Raw genomic sequence first — 24976 nt, 5'->3', positions numbered from 1 at the left:
TGATTAAAAGAAGGATCGAAAGATCTTAATTCCCAAAACGAGAAAATGCGGACGTTAGTGGCAATCATAAAAATTTATATTGGCACTACACTAAACATCGAAAACGAGTACATGTCTACAAAAATACGGAGTGTGATAGGGTTTCCTGCATGAGCACAATGTGACACTGATAGTGACGCTGATACCTTACTGGTCAAACAGTCCTGTGAAATACTGACCGATCATAAATCGTATAGCGACAATCTTGTTACAATAAAACGACTCAAATAAAGGACGTGCATTTAACGTCAAAACCCACATTCCTAAAGGCGTGCGTCCACTAGCAAGTAACTTCTGCAGTTGCTAAGGTGTTAGAACCAAAACTTGCCCGAGTTTACTTTTGAAAGTCGTTTGGGCAAGTTAATTTCAGAAAGTTCCAGCAAATACTTGCAGAAGTACATTATTATTACATTATGTATTTGCAATTGCAAATATGCACCACAGTCGACTGTATATTGGAGTGACGACGATGAAAATTTGTGCCCCATCAGACTCAACCCGGCTTTCCCACTTTACATTAGGGATAGTGGTAACTGCTTCGGCTATCCGTGCAAGAATCATGGCCAGACTCAAACTTCCATACGTCGTCGTCTATGCGTCGCAACCAGCTCTCATATGTTGCGTACATTACTGTCCAGGAAGAACTTATTTATTCATGCGTGCGTGTCTGAAGGAACAATGCACTTTACTTGTTCATAAAACAGGACTGCTATTTCGTATTTATTCGCAACTATCAGGTCCTTGACTCTCAATAAATATGTGCTTCTTGGACGGAAATGTGCGTAATGTAAGAGTGCAAGTTGCGACACACGGGTGACATACGGAAGTTTTGGTCTGGGTGATTCGTGCTCGGATGGCCGAAGCTGTTAAGGTGACCGCTTACGTAAAGTGTGAAATCTGGGTTCTAGCTCCGGTCTAGCACGAATTTTCATTCTTGTCATGCCTATATACAGCAGATGGCGTTTCACATTAGCAGTTGCGAATACATTTCCTGTATTTCTTCACGGCTGTAGTTGCTGCAGTGCCTCGCACTTCTTAACTACACACAGACTGCTGTTACGTATTTGCAGAACAGTTTCGACTACAGTCGCGTCTTGAGGCAAGTAAGTGCAAGTTTGCGGTGCAGTGCTGAAAAATCAGAGCTGTCACCATCGTTGTTACATCATTATTATCGAAGAAAAATCGCGAAGAGAAATAAAAATATGAGAAAAAAATAAATTTGTCTGAAGGAGTGGATACAGAAGCGTACATATTTAAGTTATCAAGAAACACTTGAACAAAAATCACAGGACTTCGATCAGATTAAAAACTTTCTGAGACTTTCGTATGCAAGCTAGGAATATCTCTTGTCTGTTGTATAATAAAATATTTAAAAACAGTACACAAAAATGCTGCAAGCTGATACAGCAAGAGATCATCTTTCAAATATTCTTCGATTTTTGCAAACAGTGCGTCCTCAGATTTTCACGTTTTCCGCTCTCTATGGAACAACCTTCAGAAAACTTCCAATATGGATAAAATTGAGCTCCGAACACTGCTGAGTTCTTCGCCTAAAAACCACGTGATTTCTGCAGTTACGGAATCGGAAAAGTTACCCCAGTGCTGGCAGACTGTTGTAAATACTGATGGAGAATACGTTACTGAAGACCGAAGTCCTTGTTATGTGCGTTTCTTGTGTTTACTAAACTTTGCAAAAATGCTACTAACTTATGCACCAACCCAACACATCGTAAATCGAATTTTAGGAATGGCCTATAATATTTAGGTGTTGCCGTAGATATAGGAATTACGGATAGGTCTACACAAAGCTACGTGTTCCGTCTCCGTTGCCAGAGTCATCACTGATGTCACAATATGTGACACCGGCGATTTGAACTATCTGTAAGTCATAGCGTAATAAGCACTAAACGCCTCTCACTTTTTGAGTTTTTTTTTGTAACAGCTATTTTTGTAACTACTATTACGAAATTTTTTAAAAAATATACATTATATATATTTAAAAATAGGTATAAAAACAAACGTATTCCAATACAGCGCTGTGTCAAAATTTCAACGCGTTGAGGCAAAAACTTTCGGATATTTGTGATTAGGAGCATTCACAGTTTCTATATAAGTACAAACATGGATGTTAGTTTCTTCAAAATCTCACATCTCTATAAGTTCTTGGCGGATTGCTTTGAAATTTTGACAGCAACATTGCATTCTAATACTCACGTGTTTTCATGTACCTACTGGAACGCTGCCTGTTATATGTGTAATACATATGTAACAAAGGAGGAAACGTTATAAAATGTAAATATTGGTTTGTTCAGAATCGCTATTCTACGAAAGTTCCTGACCGAATGCTTTGTAATTTTGACGCAACGTTGAATTCTAATACGGCCGTGTTTTTAGGTAACTAATACGTTAATGTATGGATATTTTTAATACAGATAATATAAAACTATATGTGTTATATTAAGGCAAAACATTGCTACCAAAAATATCAAAATATACCTTTCCGATTTACTTCACACTTTTTCACGTTGTTGTACTAAACATTTAGACACATATATACACTCCTGGAAATTGAAACAAGAACACCGTGAATTCATTGTCCCAGGAAGGGGAAACTTTATTGACACATTCCTGGGGTCAGATACATCACATGATCACACTGACAGAACCACAGGAAAATAGACACAGGCAACAGAGCATGCACAATGTCGGCACTAGTACAGTGTATATCCACCTTTCGCAGCAATGCAGGCTGCTATTCTCCCATGGAGACGATCGTAGAGATGCTGGATGTAGTCCTGTGGAACGGCTTGCCATGCCATTTCCACCTGGCGCCTCAGTTGGACCAGCGTTCGTGCTGGACGTGCAGACCGCGTGAGACGACGCTTCATCCAGTCCCAAACATGCTCAATGAGGGACAGATCCGGAGATCTTGCTGGCCAGGGTAGTTGACTTACACCTTCTAGAGCACGTTGGGTGGCACGGGATACATGCGGACGTGAATTGTCCTGTTGGAACAGCAAGTTCCCTTGCCGGTCTAGGAATGGTAGAACGATGGGTTCGATGACGGTTTGGATGTACCGTGCACTACTCAAGTGTCCCCTCGACGATCACCAGAGGTGTACGGCCAGTGTAGGAGATCGCTCCCCACACCATGATGCCGGGTGTTGGCCCTGTGTGCCTCGGTCGTATGCAGTCCTGATTGTGGCGCTCACCTGCACGGCGCCAAACACGCATACGACCATCATTGGCACCAAGGCAGAAGCGACTCTCATCGCTGAAGACGACACGTCTCCATTCGTCCCTCCATTCACGCCTGTCGCGACACCACTGGAGGCGGGCTGCACGATGTTGGGGCGTGAGCGGAAGACGGCCTAACGGTGTGCCGGACCGTAGCCCAGTTTCATGGAGACGGTTGCGAATGGTCCTCGCCGATACCCCAGGAGCAACAGTGTCCCTAATTTGCTGGGATGTGGCGGTGCGGTCCCCTACGACACTGTGTAGGATCCTACGGTCTTGGCGTGCATCCGTGCGTCGCCGCGGTCCGGTCCCAGGTCGACGGGCACGTGCACCTTCCGCCGACCACTGGCGACAACATCGATGTACTGTGGAGACCTCACGCCCCACGTGTTGAGCAATTCGGCGGTACATCCACCCGGCCTCCCGCATGCCCACTATACGCCCTCGCTCAAAGTCCGTCAACTGCACATACGGTTCACGTCAACGCTGTCGCGGCATGCTACCAGTGTTAAAGACTGCGATGGAGCTCCGTATGCCACGGCAAACTGGCTGACACTGACGGCGGCGGTGCACAAATGCTGCGCAGCTAGCGCCATTCGACGGCCAACACCGCGGTTCCTGGTGTGTCCGCTGTGCCGTGCGTGTGATCATTGCTTGTACAGCCCTCTCGCAGTGTGCGGAGCAAGTATGGTGGGTCTGACACACCGGTGTCAATGTGTTCTTTTTTCCATTTCCAGGAGTGTACTATATACTTTATAGTGAAACGTTGTTGGCATACAGGAAAGATGTATTTGTGGTTAACTGATTTATGGGTTGGGTTGCTTGGGGAAGGAGACCAGACAGTGAGGCCATCGGTCTCATCAGATTAGGGAAGGACGGGGAAGGAAGTCGGCCGTGCCCTTTCAAAGGAACCATCCCGGCATTTTCTTGGAGCGATTTAGGGAAATCGCGGAAAACCTAAATCAGGGTGGCCGAACGCGGGACTGAGCCGTCGTCCCCGCGACGTGCGAGTCCAGTGTGGCAGCCACTGCGACACCCCGCTCAGTATTGGTTTATCATTAGAATGCTAATACAGAATCTGAATTTGCAATAACAATAAACAATGGTCAAGGTCAGAGAGAGGGGGAAAGAGGAATTGGACAGAGGGGTCCAAGGAAATGGACATACAAGGGTAATTCGAAAAGTGAGTTCCGTTGGTAACAAAAAAAGGAATCGAATGCAGATAAAGAAAGCAATTTATTTCACAAAAATCTGTAACGCACTATGTTTCAACATTGACCCCGTAACTTTCCGGGCATTTCTCATAGTCTATGTATTCCTTCGTCGTAGAATGTTGCCGCCTGTATTGCCTACCATGAGGTAACACGTTCTTTTACCTCTTAATCGTTACTGAAGCGCTTGCCACCAAATAATGACTTCAGATGCCGAAAGAGATGAAAAGCGAGGTCGGGCCTGAACGGAGGATGGCTAAAAGAGTCCCAGCCAAAGCTCCGAAGGAGCTGTTTGGCCACTTTCGCAGTGTGTGTTCGAGCATTGTCGTGAATGAAAACCACACATTTTGAGAGCTTTCCTCTACACTTGTTCCTTATTGCGCGGGGCAATTTCTTAAGCGTCTGGCAATAAACATCCTTATTGATTGTTTCACCTCGTGGTAAAAAAGTCAGTCAGTAAAGCGCCTTGTCTCTCCAAAAACACTGAACATGAGTTTTCGGGATGTCGGGAGTTATTTGGGTTTAACCTTTCCTGGGGACGAAGTGTACCTCCATGCCATCGATTGCCGTATCGTTTTAGGAGTGTCTTAACCAACTCAAGTTTCATCTTCCGTGACTATCTATGATAAAAGTATGTCGCCATTGTTATCGTAACGTGTCAAAAAAACCAAGTGCATTGGTCATGCGCGCACACAATGTGCGCAATGTTTATGAAAACCCATTTTTTCAGTTGTTGTTGTTGTGGTCTTCAGTCCTGAGACTGGTTTGATGCAGCTCTTCATGCTACTCTATCCTGTGCAAGATTCTTCATCTCCCAGCACCCACTGCAACCCACATCCTTCTGAATCTGCTTAGTGTAGTCATCTCTTGGTCTCCCTCTACGATTTTCACCCTCTACGCTGCCCTCCAACACTAAATTGGTGATCCCTTGATGCCTCAGAACATGTCCTACCAACCGATCCCTTCTTCTGGTCAAGTTGTGCCACAAACTTCTCCCCAATCTCATTCAATATCTCCTCATTAGTTATGTGATCTACCCATCTAATCTTCAGCATTCATCTGTAGCACCACATTTCGAAAGCTTCTATTCTCTTCTTGTTCAAACTATTTATCGTCCATGTTTCACTTCCATACATGGCTACACTCCATACAAATACTTTCAGAAATGACTTCCTGACACTTAAATCTATACTCGATGTTAAAAAATTCCTCTTCTTCAGAAACGCTTTCCTTGCCATTGCCAGTCTACATTTTATATCCGCTCTACTTCGACCATCATCAGTTATTTTGCTCCCCAAATAGCCAAACTCCTTTACTACTTTAAGTGTCTCATTTCCTAATCTAATTCCCTCGGCATCACCCGACTTAAATTCGACTACATTCCATTATCCTCGTTTTGCTTTTGTTGATGTTCATCTTATATCCTCCTTTCAAGACACTATCCATTCAGTTCAACTGCTCTTCCAAGTCCTTTTCTGTCTCTGACAGAATTACGATGTCATCGGCGAACGTCAAAGCTTTTATTTCTTCTCCGTGGATTTTAATACCTACTCCAAATTTTTCTTTTGTTTCCTTTACTGCTTGCTCAATATACAGATTGAATAACATCGGGGAGAGACTGCAACCCTGTCTCACTCCCTTCCCAATCACTGCTTCCCTTTCATGTCCCTCGACTCTTACAACTGCTATCTGGTTTCTATACAAATTGTAAATAGCCTTTCGCTCCCTGTGTTTTACCCCTGCCACCTTCAGAATTTGAAAGAAAATATTCCAGTCAACATTGTCAAAAGCTTTCTCTAAGTCTACAAATGCTAGAAACGTAGGTTTGCCCTTCCTTAATCTAGCTTCTAAGATAAGTCGTAGGGTCAGTATTGCCTCACGTGTTCCAACATTTCTACGGAATCCAAACTGATCTTCCCCGAGGTCTACTAGTTTTTCCATTCGTCTGTAAAGAATTAGCGTTAGTATTTTGCAGCTGTGACTTATTAAACTGATAGTTCGGTAATTTTCACATCTGTCAACACCTGCTTTCTTTGGGATTGGGATTATTATATTCTTCTTGAAAAAGTCTGAGGGTATTTCGCCCGTCTCATACATATTGCTCTCCAGATGGTAGAGTTTTGTCAGGACTGGCTCTCCCAAGGCCGTCAGTAGATCCAATGGAATGCTGTCTACTCCGGGGGCCTTGTTTCGACTCAGGTCTTTCAGTGCTCTGTGAAACTCTTCACGCAGTATCGTATCTCCCATTTCATCTTCATCTACATCCTCTTCCATTTCCATAATATTGTCCTCAAGTACATCGCCCTTGTATAGTCCCTCTATATACTGCTTCCACCTTTCTGCTTTCCCTTCTTTGCTTAGAACTGGGCTTCCATCTGAGCTCTTGATGTTCACACAAGTGGTTCTCTTATCTCCAAAGGTCTCTTTAATTTTCCTGTAGGCAGTATCTATCTTTCCCCTAGTGAGATAACCGTCTACATCCTTACATTTGTCCTCTAGCCATCCCTGCTTAGCCATTTTGCACTTCGTGTCGATCTCATTTTTGAAACGTTTGTATTCCTTTCTGCCTGCTTCATTTACTGCATTTTTATATTTTCTCCTTTCATCAATTAAATTCAATATTTCTTCTGTTACCCAAGGATTTCTACTAGCCCTCGTCTTTTTACCTACTTGATCCTCTGCTGCCTTCACTACTTCATCCCTCAAAGCTACCCATTCTTCTTCTACTGTATTTCTTTCCCCCATTCCTGTCAATTGCTCCCTTATGCTCTCCCTGAAACTCTGTACAACCTCTGGTTCTTTTAGTTTATCCATGTCCCATCTCCTTAAATTCCCACCTTTTTGCAGTTTCTTCAGTTTTAATCTACAGGTCATAACCAATAGATTGTGGTCAGAGTCCACATCTGCCCCTGGAAATGTCTTACAATTTAAAACCTGGTTCCTAAATCTCTGTCTTAGCATTATATAATCTATCTGATACCTTTTAGTATCTCCAGGCTTCTTCCATGTATACAGCCTTCTTTTATGATTCTTGAAGCAAGTTTTAGCTATGATTAGGTTGTGCTCTGTGCAAAATTCTACCAGGCGGCTTCCTCTTTCATTTCTTTGCCCCAGTCCATATTCACCTGCTACGTTTCCTTCTCTCCCTTTTCTTACTACCGAATTCCAGTCACCCATTACTATTAAATTTTCATCTCCCTTCACTATCTGAATAATTTATTTTATTTGATCATATATTTCTTCAATTTCTTCGTCATCTGCAGAGCTGAATGTAAAAGATGTGGGGAAGCCCCGCAGCTGCGGAAGTTGCCTGGCAGAGTTTAAAAGGTGTGGTTGGCGCGCAAGTGGCAAGTCGTCATTTGTGAAGGGTAAGGAGTCTGGGATGAGCAATGCTGTGGTCAACATGTCGCAAGAAGGGGTGGATCATTGTGGCATATATTCTTGGAGTTTTGAGGCCAGAGTATTTATGGGCCTCGAATGCCGCATTTCGAGATACTACTATCATGGCATAATTGCGACACCAAGATGATCTGTAACAGGGCAGGCCAACAGTACTGTCATGACTGCATCGCCGCCATGTTGACAGTCACTGCAAATTACGCCACCAGTACCACCAGCCTTCCACTAAATTGTTAACTGGCACTCTGTAAACAGACCAGGTAATTGTGAAATTTGGTTGATTTTAATAATAATCGTGGTGTTGCTAAAAGCTCCTTCATACACCTGTGACTATCCCCAATCAGAAACCTGGACAGGAATCCTATCTTAATGAATTTAATTCCGAGTGTCGTAATTTATAATGGAAAAATTTATTCGGCAGCTATAAAAATAGTTATGATTGGTTTCTAATGTGTGGAGTTATAGTGTTTAAAGTCCAGCTTTATAGTTTGAGAGATACCCCATTTCCAGTGCATTTTTAAATCAGTCAGCAGTCATTTCCTTAAATAATTTGCCTTACTTGAAAAGCTGCCTGAAAATAGTAAAGTTGATCTGAAGTGAAAAATATTATTAATTATTGCATTTATGCACTTCGATCAGTATTACAAAGTTTATCAGTGTTTATTCCATGAGTAAGTGTTTGAATTAAATTTAATCTTGTGTTGGCATTTGCACAGCAAACTATGTTTTGAGTAGGTTAAAAGACTGCTTACCAAAGCACATTATTTATTTAAATAGTTAGAGTTTGTTGTGATTTACTTACTCAATAATTATTGATGGAGATACTTACCATTTGTCATAAATACTTGTGTAGTTTTGTTAATGAGCATGGTTCTTCAAATCATGAAAGTTTAAGGACCTTCGCATGTCCTAGGCTAGTTATGTTAATGAAGCAATGGAAAGGCTCCTTCAGAACTAGTGTAGTTAGATTTGCAACTTGTTTAACGGCTTCAGTCCGAGTTTAAGAATGAAATATTTACTGCGTTAGCTATTCTAACACAAGTTGGTTAGTGCACAGGTATAGAGACCCTGTACTAAGCAATGATGTTTTAGAATATGATCATTAACAGACCATGTAATTTAAATCAGAATCATTTAATGCTCTCCCCTGTTTAGTATTGCTACTAGGGTGTGTTGGTGATTGATTTTATAAACTGTTGCATCTAGTTCATTTAAGGAACATGTTGTTGCGAGGCATATGTCACTGTTTGCTATCTCATTGGCCATTTGTTTGTCTGACTTCCACGTTAGTAGTACATTTATCTGGAAGTTAGGTTACTGTGTTGTAGAGTGAACAGATATAAAAAGAGTTTAGTGTGTGTGTGTGTGTGTGTCAAGGAAGATTAAGTTAGCCTTAGCGCTGCCTTCTGCTTTACGATATTGCTTGCCAAAGATGCTTAATTAGGCTGGCGACTGACAGTAATATGTAATGTTACAACTTGCTTTTACGTTGGGAGAACGTCTATTCCTGACACTGAAGTGTGTCGGAAACGAATCCCAGTTTGACTGTTCTGTTCCCATTAGGTTACCTCACGGTCACAACTTTCTCAAAAATTCCTCTCAGAAGTTTAACGTTAGCATCGATTGCCGTTTAAGGTGGTCAGTGTTACCGCTACAAACTTACTTTCAGAAATTACCCTCATCAGTTGCGCTGCCAGAAGCAGAGTTCGTTTCGTTTGCAGACGACACAAGTATTGCAGTAAATAATATGTCGAGTGTAGTTCTAGAAAGATCTGCTAATGATATTTTCATGGATATTAATAAATGGTTTAAAGCCAACTCACTGACATTAAACTTCGAAAAGACTCACTATATGCAATTCAGAACCTGTAAGAGATTTCCGTCCAGCATATGCATAAAGTATGAAGAAGAGCAGATGGAAGAGGTTGACAGTATTAAATTCCTAGGATTACAACTTGATGATAAATTCGGTTGTGAGGAGCACACCACAGACCTGCAGAAACGCCTTAACAAATCTGTATTTGCAATTCCAGTATTAGCTGACATAGGTGACATAAATATGAAAAAGCTTGCATACTATGCCTCCTTTCATTCCATAATGTCATATGGTATAATATTTTGGGGTAATTCTTCAAGTCAAACAAAACTTTTCAGAGTCCAAAAGCATGTAATACGTATTATTTCTGGAGTAAATTCACGGACGTCCTGTAGAAACCTCTTCAAAGAACTGGGTATACTAACTACTGCCTCTCAGTATATTTACTTCTTACTGAAATTTGTCCTAAATAATATATCTCTTTTTTCAACAAACAGCTCAGTTCATACATACAATACCTGGAACAAAAATGATCTGCACCAGGACTTGAAAGCACTTACTTTAGTTCCAAAAGGGGTCTACTACTCAGGAAGACTCATCTTCAATAATTTGCCAACAAACACAAAAAATTTAGTTACAAATAAAGATCAGTTTAAAAGGAGCCTGAAAGGCTTACCAGCGGCCAACTCCTTCTACTCCACTGACGAATTTTTTTAACAGAAACAAATGATGTATTGTATCTATTCATACTATTACTATTGTTATTTCAGCTTAAAAAAAATTGACAAGTTCCACATCCACGAGGACCTCCTCAGCACGGATCTATGGAATTAAAAACTAATCTAATCTAATATCTAATCTCGTTGAAAACGGTGTAGAGGAGATGGACAGTGATTGGGGGGGGGGGGGGGGCTGCAAGAGATGGAGAGAGAGAAAAGGAGAGACGGGGGGGGGGGGGGAGGGGGGAGGTGAACATGGGACAGAGAAAGGAGGGATGAGAAGGTGGGCAGAGAGAGGAGGAGGAGGGGAGGTGATGGAGAGAGAGGGGAGATGGACAAAGAAAGCTGGTGGGGGAAACTGCCAGAGGCAGAGAAGAGAAGGAGATTAGGGCATATATATACAATACCCGTAAATATTAGAAACGCGTGCTCTTCTTATCTTTCTTTTCCATTTAAGCAGATTGAGCCACAGTAAACCGTGGCCGTGTACAACTAGTAATTACTGCGCTGTCCCTTAAAGACTATATACAGCAACTGCGGAACTTGGCATGATTGTGAACGAGTTACCGGAGGTCGCAGGAAACATGAACGCTACCGGTGGCGGTCGCAGCCAATGGGACGCTTGCCACCCTCGCGCATGCGCGGACCTTAGCAGCAGAGCGTGTTTTGATTTACAGCGCGGTCAGAGCGCTGCGTTATTGTTTTGAGGCGGGCCGGACGCCGTCCTCAGTTCCATATTGATGGCGGCCCGCCTCGAACAATGGGACGGCAGCGCACGACACGGCCCTAATATTCAATTTATAACTGGCCCCGGCATGATTTACGAGATCAACCCCTGCTGACGACAGCAGAGCCAGTTCTACCGCTCGACTCATCCTTGTTTCTGCCTCCCCGTTCTACTGCGCACTGCTCTCGATGTTACCCATCCCCATCTTCCTCCTTTTGTTTGGCGTGCTCCACGACCACGCCGTGTATCTAAAGGGATTTTCTTTTTACTTACTCCGCATTGTGATCATAAATCTTATGCTGTCTTGTAATTACTCTACAGTTAATGCAGCTCCGACGGAAGCATTCGACAGAAGCCTGATAATTCAAGTAACTGTTGTTTGCGTACTGCAGCGATTGGTGCGACGAACAACGGAACTACATTCCAAACTGTATGCCAGTCTAGTTCTACGCTTGCAAATAATAATACACTACTGGCCATTAAAATTCCTACACCACTAAGATGACGTGCTACAGACGCGAAATTTAACCGACGGGAAGAAGATGTTGTGATATGCAAACGATTAGCTTTTCAGAGCATTCACACAAGGTTGGCGCCGGTGGCGACACCTACAACGTGCTGACATGAGGAAAGTTTCCAACCGATTTCTCATACACAAACAGCAATTGACCGGTGTTGCCTGCTGAAACTTTGATGTGATGCCTCGTGTACGGAAGAGAAATGGGTACCATCACGTTTCCGAGTTTGATAAAGGTCGGATTGTAGCCTATCGCGATTGCGGTTTATCGTATCGCGACGTTACTGCTCACGTTAGTCGAGATCCAATGACTGTTATCAGAATATGGAATCGGTGGGTTCAGGAGGGTAATACGGAACGCCGCGCTGGATCCCAACGGCCTCGTATCACTAGCAGTCGAGATGACAGACATCTTATCCGCATGGATGTAACGGGTCGTGCAGCCACGTCTCGATCCCTGAGTCAACAGATGGGGACCTTTGCAAGACAACAACCATCTGCACGAACAGTTCGACGACGCTTGCAGCAGCATGGACTATCAGCTCGGAGACCATTGCTGCGGTTACCATTGACGCTGCATCACAGACAGGAGGGCCTGCGATGGTGTACTCAACGACGAACCTGGGTGCTCGAATGGCAAAACGTCATTTTTTCGGATGAATCCAGGTTCTGTTTACATCATCATGATGGTCGCATCCGTGTTTGGCGACATCGCGGTGAACGCACATTGGAAGCGTGTATTCGTCATCGTCATACTGCCATGTCACCCGGCGTGATGGTATGGGTTGCCATTGGTTACACGTCTCGGTCACCTCTTGTTTGCACTGACGGCATTTTGAACAGTAGACATTACATTTCAGATGTGTTACGACCCGTGGCTCTACCCTTCATTCGATCCCTGTGAAACCCTACATTTCAGCAGTATACTGCGCGACCGCACGTTGCAGGTCCTGTACCGAACTTTCTGGATACAGAAAATGTTCGTCTGTTGCACTGGTCAGCACATTCTCCAGATCTCTCACCAACTGAAAACGTCTGATCAATGGTGGCCGAGCATCTGGCTCGTCACAATACTCCAGTCACTACTCTTGATCAACTGTGGTATCGTGTTGAAGCTGCATGGGCAGCTGTATCTGTACACGCCATCCAAGCTCTGTTTGACTCAATGCCCAGACGTATCAAGGCCGTTATTACGGCCAGAGGTGGTTGTTCTGCGTAATGGTATCTCAGGATCTATGTACCCAAATTGCGTGAAAATGTAATCACATGTCAGTTCTAGTATAATATATTTGTTCAATGAATACCCGTTTATCATCTACATTTCTTCTCAGTGTAGCAGTTTTAATGGCCAGTAGTGTATAAGTAAGTACGATCGAGCGCGAGAAAGCCTGGCATTGCAAATCAAAAAATAAAACATTCCACAGGCACATTCAGTGAAACTGACACTGTTAATCGGCGGAGTATAACTTACGGTTATGCCTTGAAACCCCCTCCTTGATTCTAAACGTCAGCCAAATATAAACAGGCACTCGAGCTCATGCAACGTTGCCTGTTAAGTAAAGCAAAGCAATTGTTCAGGGAACAGTCCAGAACTGCGTTAACATGTACTTGGAGAAACTTTGCACAAAGATACAGGAGTGTGGAGACATCGGCGGAGTGTATTCGGGTATCAAAAGGACCATGGGCCGAACCCTAAGAAGACTGCCCCACTTATGGAGATCGATGGAACAGTCATCACAGATTGCAATCGAGAGTTTCACCGATGCGACGTCTACTCACATCCGGTCAACATTAGCCCAAGACCAACAGGAGAGATTTCTCGGTCGTAAATTTACCCCGAGCTGGACGTCTCCCATACTAAGGAGGGGCTTCAAGGAGCTGTTGCGCGGCTAAAATGAGCGAAATGCGCAGGTAAAGACACCGCCCCCACAGAACTTATCACACTGACTCCGCTCCTTCCAGTGCTCTGCAACCTTTTACTGGAATGTTGCGCTAAGGATACTGCGCCGCAGGATATGCGCGACGCCAACATCGGCACTGTATACATAGGTAAAGGCGGTCACGGTGATTGCAATTGCTACTGCGGAATTTCACTGCCGAGTATCGTCGAAGAAGCATTTGTACTGGTGGTGCTGGGCAGTATGAAGAAGCTTGCTGAGCGTGTGTAACGTGAATCCCCAAATGTGGGTTTCAAGCCCAGCGATCTGTTGCTGATGATGCAACCTTCACACTCCAACAAATTCAGGACAAGCGCTGCGAGCAGAAGACTCCTTTACCTGTTGCCTTTATCAACCGAACTAAGGCATTGGACACAGTCCGCAGGAAGAGACTGTAATTTTATTAGTGAAGACAGGTCTTTCTCCAACACTCTTGAAGATGATCAGGGTTTTTCACAAAGCTGTGAAGGGTGTTGTGATATTTGGAGGATGCATATCACATCCATTTCTGGAGCAAACAGAAGTTCGTCGAGGCTCTGTACTGGCTCCTACCTTGATCGGTGTATTCATCTAGTTATTTCTCGAAGTTGCGAAAGTAGCCTGGTTGACGGGAAGTTTGCAACATGTTATTCTTCAGATCTAAACGCTATCGTGATGAATTACTTGAAGGTAACCTTTTATTCGCTGGCTATGCCGCATCCATAGCATACGTTCGATACGTCTTTCAGAGGTTTATGGACAAATTTGCTGCTCCATGCAAGCTCTTCTCTATGTCTGTGTATGTAAAGAAGACTGTGATTACGGCGCAAGGATAGGCCGAGAAATCTGTCCCGTTGGTCTTGGGCTAATGTTGATGGTTCCTTGATGAATTTAGTCGACGAATTCTGTTACCACGGTTCGGAGGTGTCATAAGACCTCTCTCCAGACGACGAAATAAACGCAAAAATTAGCACAGCGGCTAACGCTTTCGGGAAGCTCCGCACGGGAGTGTGGGACAACAAACACCTTAAGGTGACCATCGTCTATCACCCATTCGTGCTTAGCACCGTCTTCTATGGCGTTGAAACCTGGACACAATACGCCATGTAAGAACGTAAGCTCAACACTTTTCATCTGCGGTGCTTTCGTAAAAATCTAGGCAAAAGATGGAGGAACCATGTGACAAAGGAGACGATCTGAATGCTATGAATTTACAGAGTATCACCAGCACTCTCAACGAACGTCGCCTGCGGTGACTTGGACACTTAACATCGTACGGACCACTCTCGTCTTTCCCGACGCTTAGTGAGACAGCACATAGCAAAAGGCCCCCTGGAAGACGTGCTTTGAGCTTTGAAGATTACGTCAGGCGCGACGTGAATGCATTTAATACTGGCTGCGGCAAATGGGAGGAACTCGCCCAAGACCACAGCAGATGTAGGAAACTCATCAAGGATGTCAATATGTTACACGGCCGCGCCTTAGCTGCGAGAGAAACGTGTAGACGAGCGTCTGCGACGAGCCCATCTTTCGTCGTAGTATACACCTGTCCCAACTGTGGGCACTCGCATTGGACTCCGGAGTCACCAAACAAAGCTCCTGCGCGATGCTACTTGGTCCTTCCGTTAGGAAGTACGGGCCATTGGTCATTAATGAAGGAAATAAATTCTTGGACTGAGTCCATAATCGTTCTGCACTCTTACAAATAATTCTGTTGGGTCTACTTAATGAAATTTTTCGATGATGACGGTATTCCACGACATGTTTTATCTACCGCCGTCATCAGAGTCTGTAATTAACTGGTTGTGGGTCCTGCGCTAAAAGAAAGGGGCGAGAAATCGGAGTCTGTGATTCTTCTGGTTCTCACTTCTCTATTCAATACGGTGCGTCCGTTTCTTTTCCCCGATATGAACAAGGTTCTCGGAAAGATAGTGCGTAAAGAAACAATTATGTTGCAGTAATGTCAACATTCCTACGGCTTATTTAACGTTATCGTTATTTTGTAGTATGATAGGTCCTTCCTTGAATCCTCAGTCGGTGCCAGCGGTTTTTTTTTTTTTTTTTTTTTTTTAAGCATCTAACTTCTTTCAGCTGTGGCAATGATTTGTTAATTAATCCGTCGTTCTGAGCCCAGGTAAAACTGTAGATCCTCACAGTAGCTGGTTGGGCATGTGAGTTAAAGGTCGGAGGATAGCAAGGGGGCCTCCAATGGAACATTATGCCTATAAAATCATTGTATTGTTCAAACTACCCTCAGGGTTAAGTACAGTTTCACCTTTTTACGATAGTTGCACGCATTACGTAAATGACTGATGAGAGACACCATTTGTTAATCGCGTAGCGTATTACACAATAATAGAAACTGTAATTTGATTCGCATGGTGTCAGCTGCAGCTAAAGTAATAACGTAGCTAATGAACCGTCCGTTCTCAGTTGAGCAAAGACGTGGCATCCAAGGTTCAGTCGGAGGGTCAAAACAACAGCCGTGGATATTCCAAGCACGCGCGCAAAGAAAGTAAAGAGCCGTTGCGAATGCAGTATAATGGGAGAGTACGCTGGCGCTAAGCCTAGGCTGTAACTGGCATGAGGATGAAGAGGAAAGGAAGGAAGGGGCGGAAGGGGGACTCATTAGCATCTAGCGGGGAGAGGGGGCCAGGAACAAGGCGCGCCTTGTGGCGCACGCGAGGCTGCTGGAGGACCAGCTCCGCTCGCCACTCACTGATGCTGCGGCACCGGCGCTGCGGAGAAGCGCCGCTGTCGACTGCAAAGTAAAATACTAATCTTGTCTGCTGCCGATGATGGCAGAACTTCTACATCTGCATCTATACTCCGCAAGCGAGCGTACGTTGTATGGTAGAGAACACCGCTATCTTTTTTCGCCCTTCCCTAATTCACCTGCGAATCATACATGGTAGGGATGTTGTTATTGTTGTTGTGGTCTTCAGTCGTGAGACTGGTCCCGGCGGAGGTTCGAGTCCTCCCTCGGGCATGGGTATGGCTGTTTGTCCTTAGGATAATTTAGGTTAAGTAGTGTGTAAGCTTAGGGACTGATGACCTTGGCAGATAAGTTCCATAAGATTTTCATACACATTTGAACATTTTTCAGTCCTGAGCCTGGTTTGATGCAGCTCTCCACGCTACTCTATTCTGTGCAAGATTCTTCATCTCCCAGTACCCACTGCAACCTACATCCCTCTGAATCTGCTTAGTGTATTCATCTCTTGGTCTCCCTCTACGATTTTTACCCTCCACGCTGCCCTCCAATACTAAATTGATGATCCCTTGATGCCTCACAATACGTCCTACCAACCGACCCCTTCTTCTACTCAAGTTGTGCCACAAACTCCTCCCCAATTCTATTCAATAACTATTAGTTATGTGATCTACCCATCTAATCTTCAGCATTCTTCTGCAGCACCACATTTCGAAAGCTATTCTCTTCTTGTCCAAACTATTTATCGTCCATGTTTCACATCCATACATGGCTACACTCCATACAAATACTTTCAGAAACGAATTCCTGACGCTTAAGTCAATACGCGATGTTAACAAATTTCTCTTCTTCAGTAACGCTTTCCTTGCCATTGCCAGTCTACATTTTATATCCTCTCTGCTTCGACCATCATCAGTTATTTTGCTCCCCAAATAGCAAAACTCCTTTACTACTTTAAGTGTCTCATTTCCTAATCTAATTCCCTCAGCATCACTCGACTTAATTCGACTACATTCCATTATCCTCGTTTTGCTTTTGTTCATGTTCATCTTATACCCTCCTTTCAAGACATTGTCCATTCCGTTCAACTGCTCTTCCAAGTCCTTTGCTGTCTCTGACAGAATTAAAATGTTATCGGCTAACCTCAAAGTTTTTATTTCTTCTTTTAATACCTACTTCAAATTTTTCTTTTGTTTTCTTTACTGCTTGCTTAATGTATAGATTGAATTACATCTGGGAAAGGCTACAACCCTGTCTCACTCTCTTCCCATCCACTGCTTCCCTTTCATGCCCATCGACTCTTATAACTGCCATCTGGTTTTCGTACAAATTGTAAATAGCCTTTCGCTCCCTGTGTTTTACCCTTACCACTTTCAGACTTTGAAAGAGAGTATTCCAGTCAACTCTGTCAAAAGCTTTCTGGAAGTCTACAAATGCTAGAAACGTAGATTTGTCTTTCCTTAATCTATTTTCTAAGATAAGTCGTAGGGTCAGTATTGCCTCATGTGTTCAAACATTTCTACGGAATCCAAACTGATCTTCGCCGAGGTCGGCTTCTACCAGTTTTTCCATTCGTCTGTAAAGAATTCGTGTTAGTATTTTGTAGCCGTAGCTTATTAAACGGATAGTTCGGTAATTTTCAACACCTGCTTTCTTTGGGATTGGGATTATGATATTCTTCTTGAAGCCTGAAGGTATTTCGCCTGTCTCATACATGTTGATTACTAGATGGTAGAGTTTTGTTAGGCCTGGCTCTCCCAAGGCTATCAGTAGTTCTAATGGAATGTTGTCTACTCCCGGGGCCTTGTTTCTACTTAGGTCTTTCAGTGCTCTGTCAAACTCTTCACGTAGTATCATATCTCCCGTTCCATCATCATGTGCATTCTTTTCCATATCCATAAAATTGTCCTCAAGTACATCACCACTGTATGGAGCCTCTATATACTCCTTCCACCTTTCTGCTTTCCCTTCTTTGCTTACAAGGGTAGGGGTACCTGTCAATAAGAATCCGCATGAAGTCAAATTTCTCTAAGATTCTCGTCGCGGTCAGCGATTCGTTTGTGGAAGGAAGTAATATGTGCCAATAACGTACCGGAATCCAGCCAGATGGTGTCGCCGACAACCGCCGATGATTCGACAGGAGAACGCTCTGCCATTTTCAAGGCATAACTGCTGTAAGAGCCTTGCAAGGGAATTTAAAACCTCAGTTTGCAGAGAAACTCCGGAAAGCTAGCTCTCTCTCTCTCTCTCTCTCTCTCTCTCTCTCTCTCTCTGACACACACACACAGACACTGTAAACACTGGCGCCTTCACAAACAAAATATGACCCACGTCGAAAGTGAAATTAATAATCAACGGCTGTGGTTGCATTAACTCTGTCCCTCCAAGCTGTCGTATTCCATGGGATGATCGGTGCCAAGACAATGTTCTGCAGAGGTGGATTTTCTCGGCTGTGGTGAGTACTGAATACACTGGTCCTCCAGAGTCCTGATATTTGACATGGCACAACTGCAAAGAATACGGTAGACATTCGCCTTGAGCAAAAGAAGATCGTCCTGCACGGAAACTGAAAGGACCCTGACCTTAGATAGTGGTCGAAAAACACACTTCACATCATATTTCCGCAAACTACGACCAACTTTAAAGTACGGTACAATAAAAACTATATTTCGCCACGCACTTCATATAGACAGTTACTCGTAGGGTACATTGTTCGCGGCATACCAGGTATGCTGTAGCTCTACCAGGATCAGCGCTGCTGAGATGAAAATCACGCTGAATGTTACGATGGGAGAAATCTGCTGACATTCCTTGTGCCTGCGAGGAGAAAGGCGGACGCAGCGGTATAGGGACCGCTGGCCACCCGCGTATATCAGTGTGTGTGGTTGCCTAACGCCAGGGGCCGCAGAACGAAGAGCTGGCAGCCGGCAACGCTCGCTGACCTTTTTATCGCCTCCGACTTCTGATCGCTCGCTGGCTGCATCTCGCGCGAGCCCAACGGCCGTATACTGGCTCGTAAATCTGTTACGTGCAGTCACAGCGCACTTCACAAGTTGACGTCGATAAGAGTCACCACGTGTACGCCCTCTGAACTAAATACGGTTTGAAATCTTTCGCTGTTGGTCAAGGTAAGGGAGACACGTTCCTACGAATATATCTAATCTTTCCAATTAAAAGTAAACAGCCCTCGGTCACTAATTTTTAACGAATTAACCGGGTTTCTACACTACTGGGAGTGTCTTTCTCAGAATTTACCCCAAAAAATGGTCTATAACATGGTCACAGAATTATGACTAAAAACGTATGATACAAATTATAAGTACGGAATTATCGTGAAAGACTGGCAGTACTTATATGTCATTTATAAGATAGTAAATATGCCAAAAGGGCGTTAGTCACAAAGATATTTAAGAAAAAAAAAGATGTCGTTCAGTCCGTTTAAAACCTGCACCACACAAGTAACGAGCAGCCCTAAGTGGCTCGCCATCACAGTTTTTTTATCTTAAATATCTTTGTCACTAATGCCCTTTTGGCATATTTACTATTTTATAATTGACATATAAGTACTGATAGTCTTTCACGATAATTCCGTGCTTATAAGTTGTATCATAAGTTTTTAGTCAGAATTCTGTGACGATGTTATAGACCATTCTTTGGGGTAAATTCTGAGGAAGACATTCCTAGCACTGTCGAAATCCGATTAATTCGTTAAAAATTAGTGACCGAGGGCTGTTTTCTTTTAATTGTTACTATTCACGGTCTCTGAACGTGCAGCCATGTACAAAATTTTGTTATCTATTCTTTTTCGCGACCAAAGGTAACATTTCCTGACAGATAACACGTCATACGATACCTTCAACAAAGTCTCAAAATGGTTCAAATGGCTCTAAACACTGTAGGACTTAACATCTGAGGTCAATAGTCCCCTACATGTAGAACTACTTAAATCTAACTAACCTACAGACATCACACACATCCGTGCCCACGGCAGGATTCGAACCTGCGACCGTAGCAACCGCGTGGTTCCGGACTGAAGCGCCTAGAACCGCTCGGTCACATCGGCCGGCCAACAAAGACTCGTCTAAACACAGTGAAGTAATATCTGGTGTGTTCCAGAAGAGTGCAATAGGATCGTTGCTGTTCGTGTTGTACATTAGTGATTTGGCAGATAGTACTGGTTCTAATTTGAGGCTTTTCGCAGGTGTTTTTGTTACGGGATATGTGGCGATTCTGCTCCAATCCCCAGTTACATATAAACAGCATGATGGACTGGTAAATATTTCTTGATTTAAGAGAAATGCGAATTGTGCATTTCACGAAACTGTGTTAACAGCACCAATACTCATGGCTACAGTCAGTCAACTGATACACAATGTCCGATCAGAAATATCCGGCACAGCCGTGTACCGCAAGTCTCTAGAGGAACAGAAGGTTCCAAGTGGAAAAGAGCACAGGTAGTTCCAGTTTTCAAGGAGGGTCGTCGAGCAGATGCGCAAAACTATAGGCCTATATTTCTGACATCGATCTGTTCTAGAATTTTAGAAGGTTTTTTGCTCGCGTATCATGTCATTTCTAGAAACCCGGAATCTACTCTGTAGGAATCAAGATAGATTCCGGAAACAGCGATCGTGTGAGACTCAACTCGCTTTATTTGTTCATGAGACCCAGAAAATATTAGCTACAGGCTCTCAGGCAGATGCCATTTTCCTTGGCTTCTGGAAGGCGTTCGATACAGTTCCGCACTGTCGCCTGATAAACAAAGTAAGAGCCAAAGAAATATCAGACCAGCTGTGTGGCTGGACTGAAGAGTTTTTAGCAAGCAGAACACAGCATGTTGTTCTCAATGGAGAGACGTCTACAGACTTTAAAGTAACCTCTGGCGTGCCACAGGGGAGTGTTATGGGACCATTGCTTTTCACAATATATATATATATATGACGAAATGCAGGAAGATCTGCAGCGGATAGGCAATTGGTGCAGGGAGTGCCAACTGACCCTTAACACAGACAAAAGTAATGTATTGGAATACATAGAAAGAAGAATCCTTTATTGTATGATTATATGATAGCGGAACAAACACTGGTAGCAGTTACTTCTGTAAAATATCTGAGAGTATGCGTGCGGAAGGATTTGAAGTGCAATCATCATATAAAATTAATTGTCGGTAAGGCGGGTACCAGGTTGAGATTCATTGGAGGAGTCCTTAGAAAATGTAGTCCATCAACAAAAGTGGTGGCTTACAAAACACTCGTTCGACCTATACTTGAGTATTGCTCATCAGTGTGGGATCCGTACCAGATCGGGTTGACGGAGAAGATGGAGAAGATCCAAAGAAGAGCGGCGCGTTTCTTCACAGGGTTATTTGGTAAGGGTGATATCGTCACGGAGATGTTTAGAAAACTCAAGTGGCAGACTGTGGAAGAGAGGCGCTCTGCATCGCAGTGTAGCTTGCTGTCCAGGTTTCGAGAGGGTGCATTTCTGGATGAGGTATCGAATATATTACTTCCCTCTACTTATATCTGCCGAGGAGATCACGAATGTAAAATTAGAGAGATTCGAGGGCGCACGGAGGCTATTTGGCAGTCGTTCTTCCCGCGTACCATACGCGACTGGAACAGGAAAGGGAGGTAATGACAGTGGCATGTAAAGTGAACCCCCGCCACACGCCGTTGGGTGGGTTGCGGAGTATAAATGTAGATGTAGGTGTAGATGTAGACACCCGTATGCAATGCGGAATTGCCCACTACGCAGACGCGTCAGTATAACAGGAGGCATAGAGTACTGTGTTGTCAATAGAGAAGCAGTGACAGAAAAATGAGCCGGTCAGCACAGCTCAGTGACCTTAAACATGGACTAGCCGTTGGACGTCTCCTGAGTAAGAAATCCTCGAGGGAGATTTCGATCTTCTAACGCTACCCAATCGACTATTTGTGATGCTGTTGTGAAGTCAAAACGCGAAGGAGCAGCCACGGATAAACCGAGACCAGGCTTACATTGGGTACCGAGTACAGGGAGCGTAGAGCATTCTACGAAGGATGGGTGTAAGGAATCGCATCAAATCAGCGGAAGGAATCGTTAGTGAGTTCCAAATGCAGCCAGCAGTCCAGCTAGCACGATGACTGTGCGCAGGGGGTCAAAAATGATGGGGAGAAAGGGTGGAACACCTCCTCATAAGCCACACATTTCCGTCGCGGTTCCTAAGCAGCGCTTGAGATGATGTAAAAGGCGGTGCCTGTGGACAGCGGATGACAGGAAACGAATTATTTGTAGAGATGAAACACACTATGCTCCTTGGCAATCCGATGGATGTATTTAGGCATGGTGACTAGCTGTGGAATGTTACCTATCATGTGCAGTGCTTATAGTGAAGAACGGAGGAGATGGGAGAACGGTATGGGGGTACTATCCTTGGTTTAGCTGTAGATCCCTTATAATACAGAGACGACAAGCGCGGAAAGACATGAACTTATTTTTGAGCACATTGTGCATTACGACAGTAGAGGAACGGTTTGGAGATGATCATTGTTTGTATTAGTATGACAGAGCATAAGGCAGCATCTATTCAGTTTAGGTTTAGGATTAATATAGGAACAACCGGGACAATTTTGACCCTATAACGTATCTTACAAGACAGGCTGAAGAAAGGAAACCACGTTTATAGCACTCGAATGTCTACATGAAATGCATTTATTGAAAGCAGCTCTATCACTCACATTCATCTCGATGATCGAACACATGGCGATGGTTTGACAACGATAGCAAAGACTGAATGTGCAAGAGAATTTAAGGTCATAACGGTAGTTGAGTGGATGTGGCCCAATCGGCTTTCTTCCCACCAAAATCAGCCATCTTGAATGACGTCACAGCGGCGCTCCCTGGTGGCTGAGATATGAACTAAGCCAGTAGGACTGAATACAAACGTGCATGATATAAATAATAATAATGGATAATCATGTTAATAAATGATAATCAATAATAATGAATAATAATAAAGACAAGTACGATTTTGCATGCGCTATCCTGTTGGAATTCAAATTTGCCACCATTTTTTCTGGAGGGTTAGGTTAGTGGATGTAGCCCAATTGACCTATTTTCCCGCCAAAATTCAAATTTGCCATCATTTTTTCTGGAGGTTAGGTTAGTGGAGGTAGCCCAATTGGTTTATTTTTCCCACCAATATCCGCCATCTTAGATGACGTCATGCCATGTTGCCAAGTCTACATACCGCTATCTTGGATGACGTCATCGCCGCCATCTTGAATAAATTTGGCAAGAATGCAGAGTACGGAGACACGAACCTTGTTCTACTACTGACAGCAACATCTAATGGGAGGTCCACTCTCAACGGCTGCCAAGCCAAGACTGAGTGCCTCAGTGCGGCGTGCGTATGTTTACACAGAGCGCCTGAGGCGCTCCTCATAACAGTTTGACCAACTGCCACACAAACAGAGTTCTGTACTTATAAAAAAAAATAGGAGACCTTACTTTTGGGCTTACCATCGTAATTATGCAGAGATGAAAAGATTTCTACAGGACAGAACCGTGGAGAGCTGTATGAAATCAGTCTTTGGCCTGAAGACCGTAACAATAGCAACAACATAGACCTAAAATGGTAGGACAGTAAGGAGATTCACTTAATATGTGGCGATGTTCCTCCCATCACGACTTCCATAAAACGGGTGAGAAGGCGGGCAGGCAGCCCTGAGCTACGCACCTGTGAGGGAGGAGGCGTTGAGGCGGCCGTGGTGCCAGGCGACGTACTGGCGGCCGAAAGCGTGCGCATGCGCCAGCCCGTCCACGTGGTTGCACATGTCGGTGGAGCAGCACGACAGCCCGGCGCCCGCGCCGCCGTCCTCGCTGCACGCCTCCTGCTGGTCCCTGCGGGCACACGTCACACACTCAGCCGTCATACAACGACAGTGGAACTCGTATACAGACTTCCGGTAACACGACCTTGGTTCGCTGCCAAGCCACTTGGGGCGCTGCAATCTGTCAAGTTTGTTTTCGTTTCGTAAGGCCGGTATCACACTGTCAAATTTCTTTGTCCAATATCTTTGTCAAAGAAATTTGGTAGTGTAATAGGAAACTTTGTCAAACGTCGTCAAATATTTGATCAAACCCAGGGCATCAAAAAAATGTTCAAATGTGTGTGAAATCTTATGGGACTTAACTGCTAAGGTCATCAGTCCCTAAGCTTACACACTACTTAACCTAAATTAACCTAAGGACAAACACACACACACACCCATGCCCGAGGGAGGACACGAACCTCCGCCGGGACCGGCCGCACAGTCCATGACTGCAGCGCCTCAGACCGCTCGGCTAATCTCGCGCGGCTTCTAGGGCATCGCTGTAGATTTCATCAAAGAAGTCGCTTGTCTTCTGTTCACTGCAACGTTCTGTCATCTTTAGTGTTTTTATAAACATTGCCTGTAAACACAATTGGTGTGTTACCGACAACTACAAAGTCAATAGTGGTGTATGAAGCTGATGAGGCGCTTTACAACGTGAGGCACCCTGAATACAAAAATAGATTAAGAAGATTGGAGACCTAACCTAACCTAGCTCTCTCCTGTAGCAAGGAATTGGAGTGTTACAGTGAGCCTGTCTTCTGCAGATATAGCAGTTCTTAAGTGAGTATTGTGCTTTGTGATATGAGGATACACTTTACTGAGCACATAC

General features: G+C 44.1%; 1 protein-coding gene across 1 annotated transcript in view; it reads right to left on the bottom strand.

The window, feature by feature from the left end:
* The window catches only part of LOC126355146 (BMP and activin membrane-bound inhibitor homolog), a 212445-nt gene that overhangs the window by 5030 nt on the left and 182439 nt on the right, over nucleotides 1-24976 (bottom strand). The window contains exon 3 of the mRNA XM_050005341.1: nucleotides 24009-24172. Within this exon, the coding sequence (XP_049861298.1) occupies nucleotides 24009-24172 (164 nt within the window). The remainder of the gene's footprint in view (nucleotides 1-24008; nucleotides 24173-24976) is intronic.

Source organism: Schistocerca gregaria, chromosome 3 (assembly GCF_023897955.1).
Source record: "Schistocerca gregaria isolate iqSchGreg1 chromosome 3, iqSchGreg1.2, whole genome shotgun sequence".
Lineage (NCBI taxonomy): Eukaryota > Metazoa > Arthropoda > Insecta > Orthoptera > Acrididae > Schistocerca > Schistocerca gregaria.
This window is presented reverse-complemented; position numbering and strand designations above follow the sequence as displayed.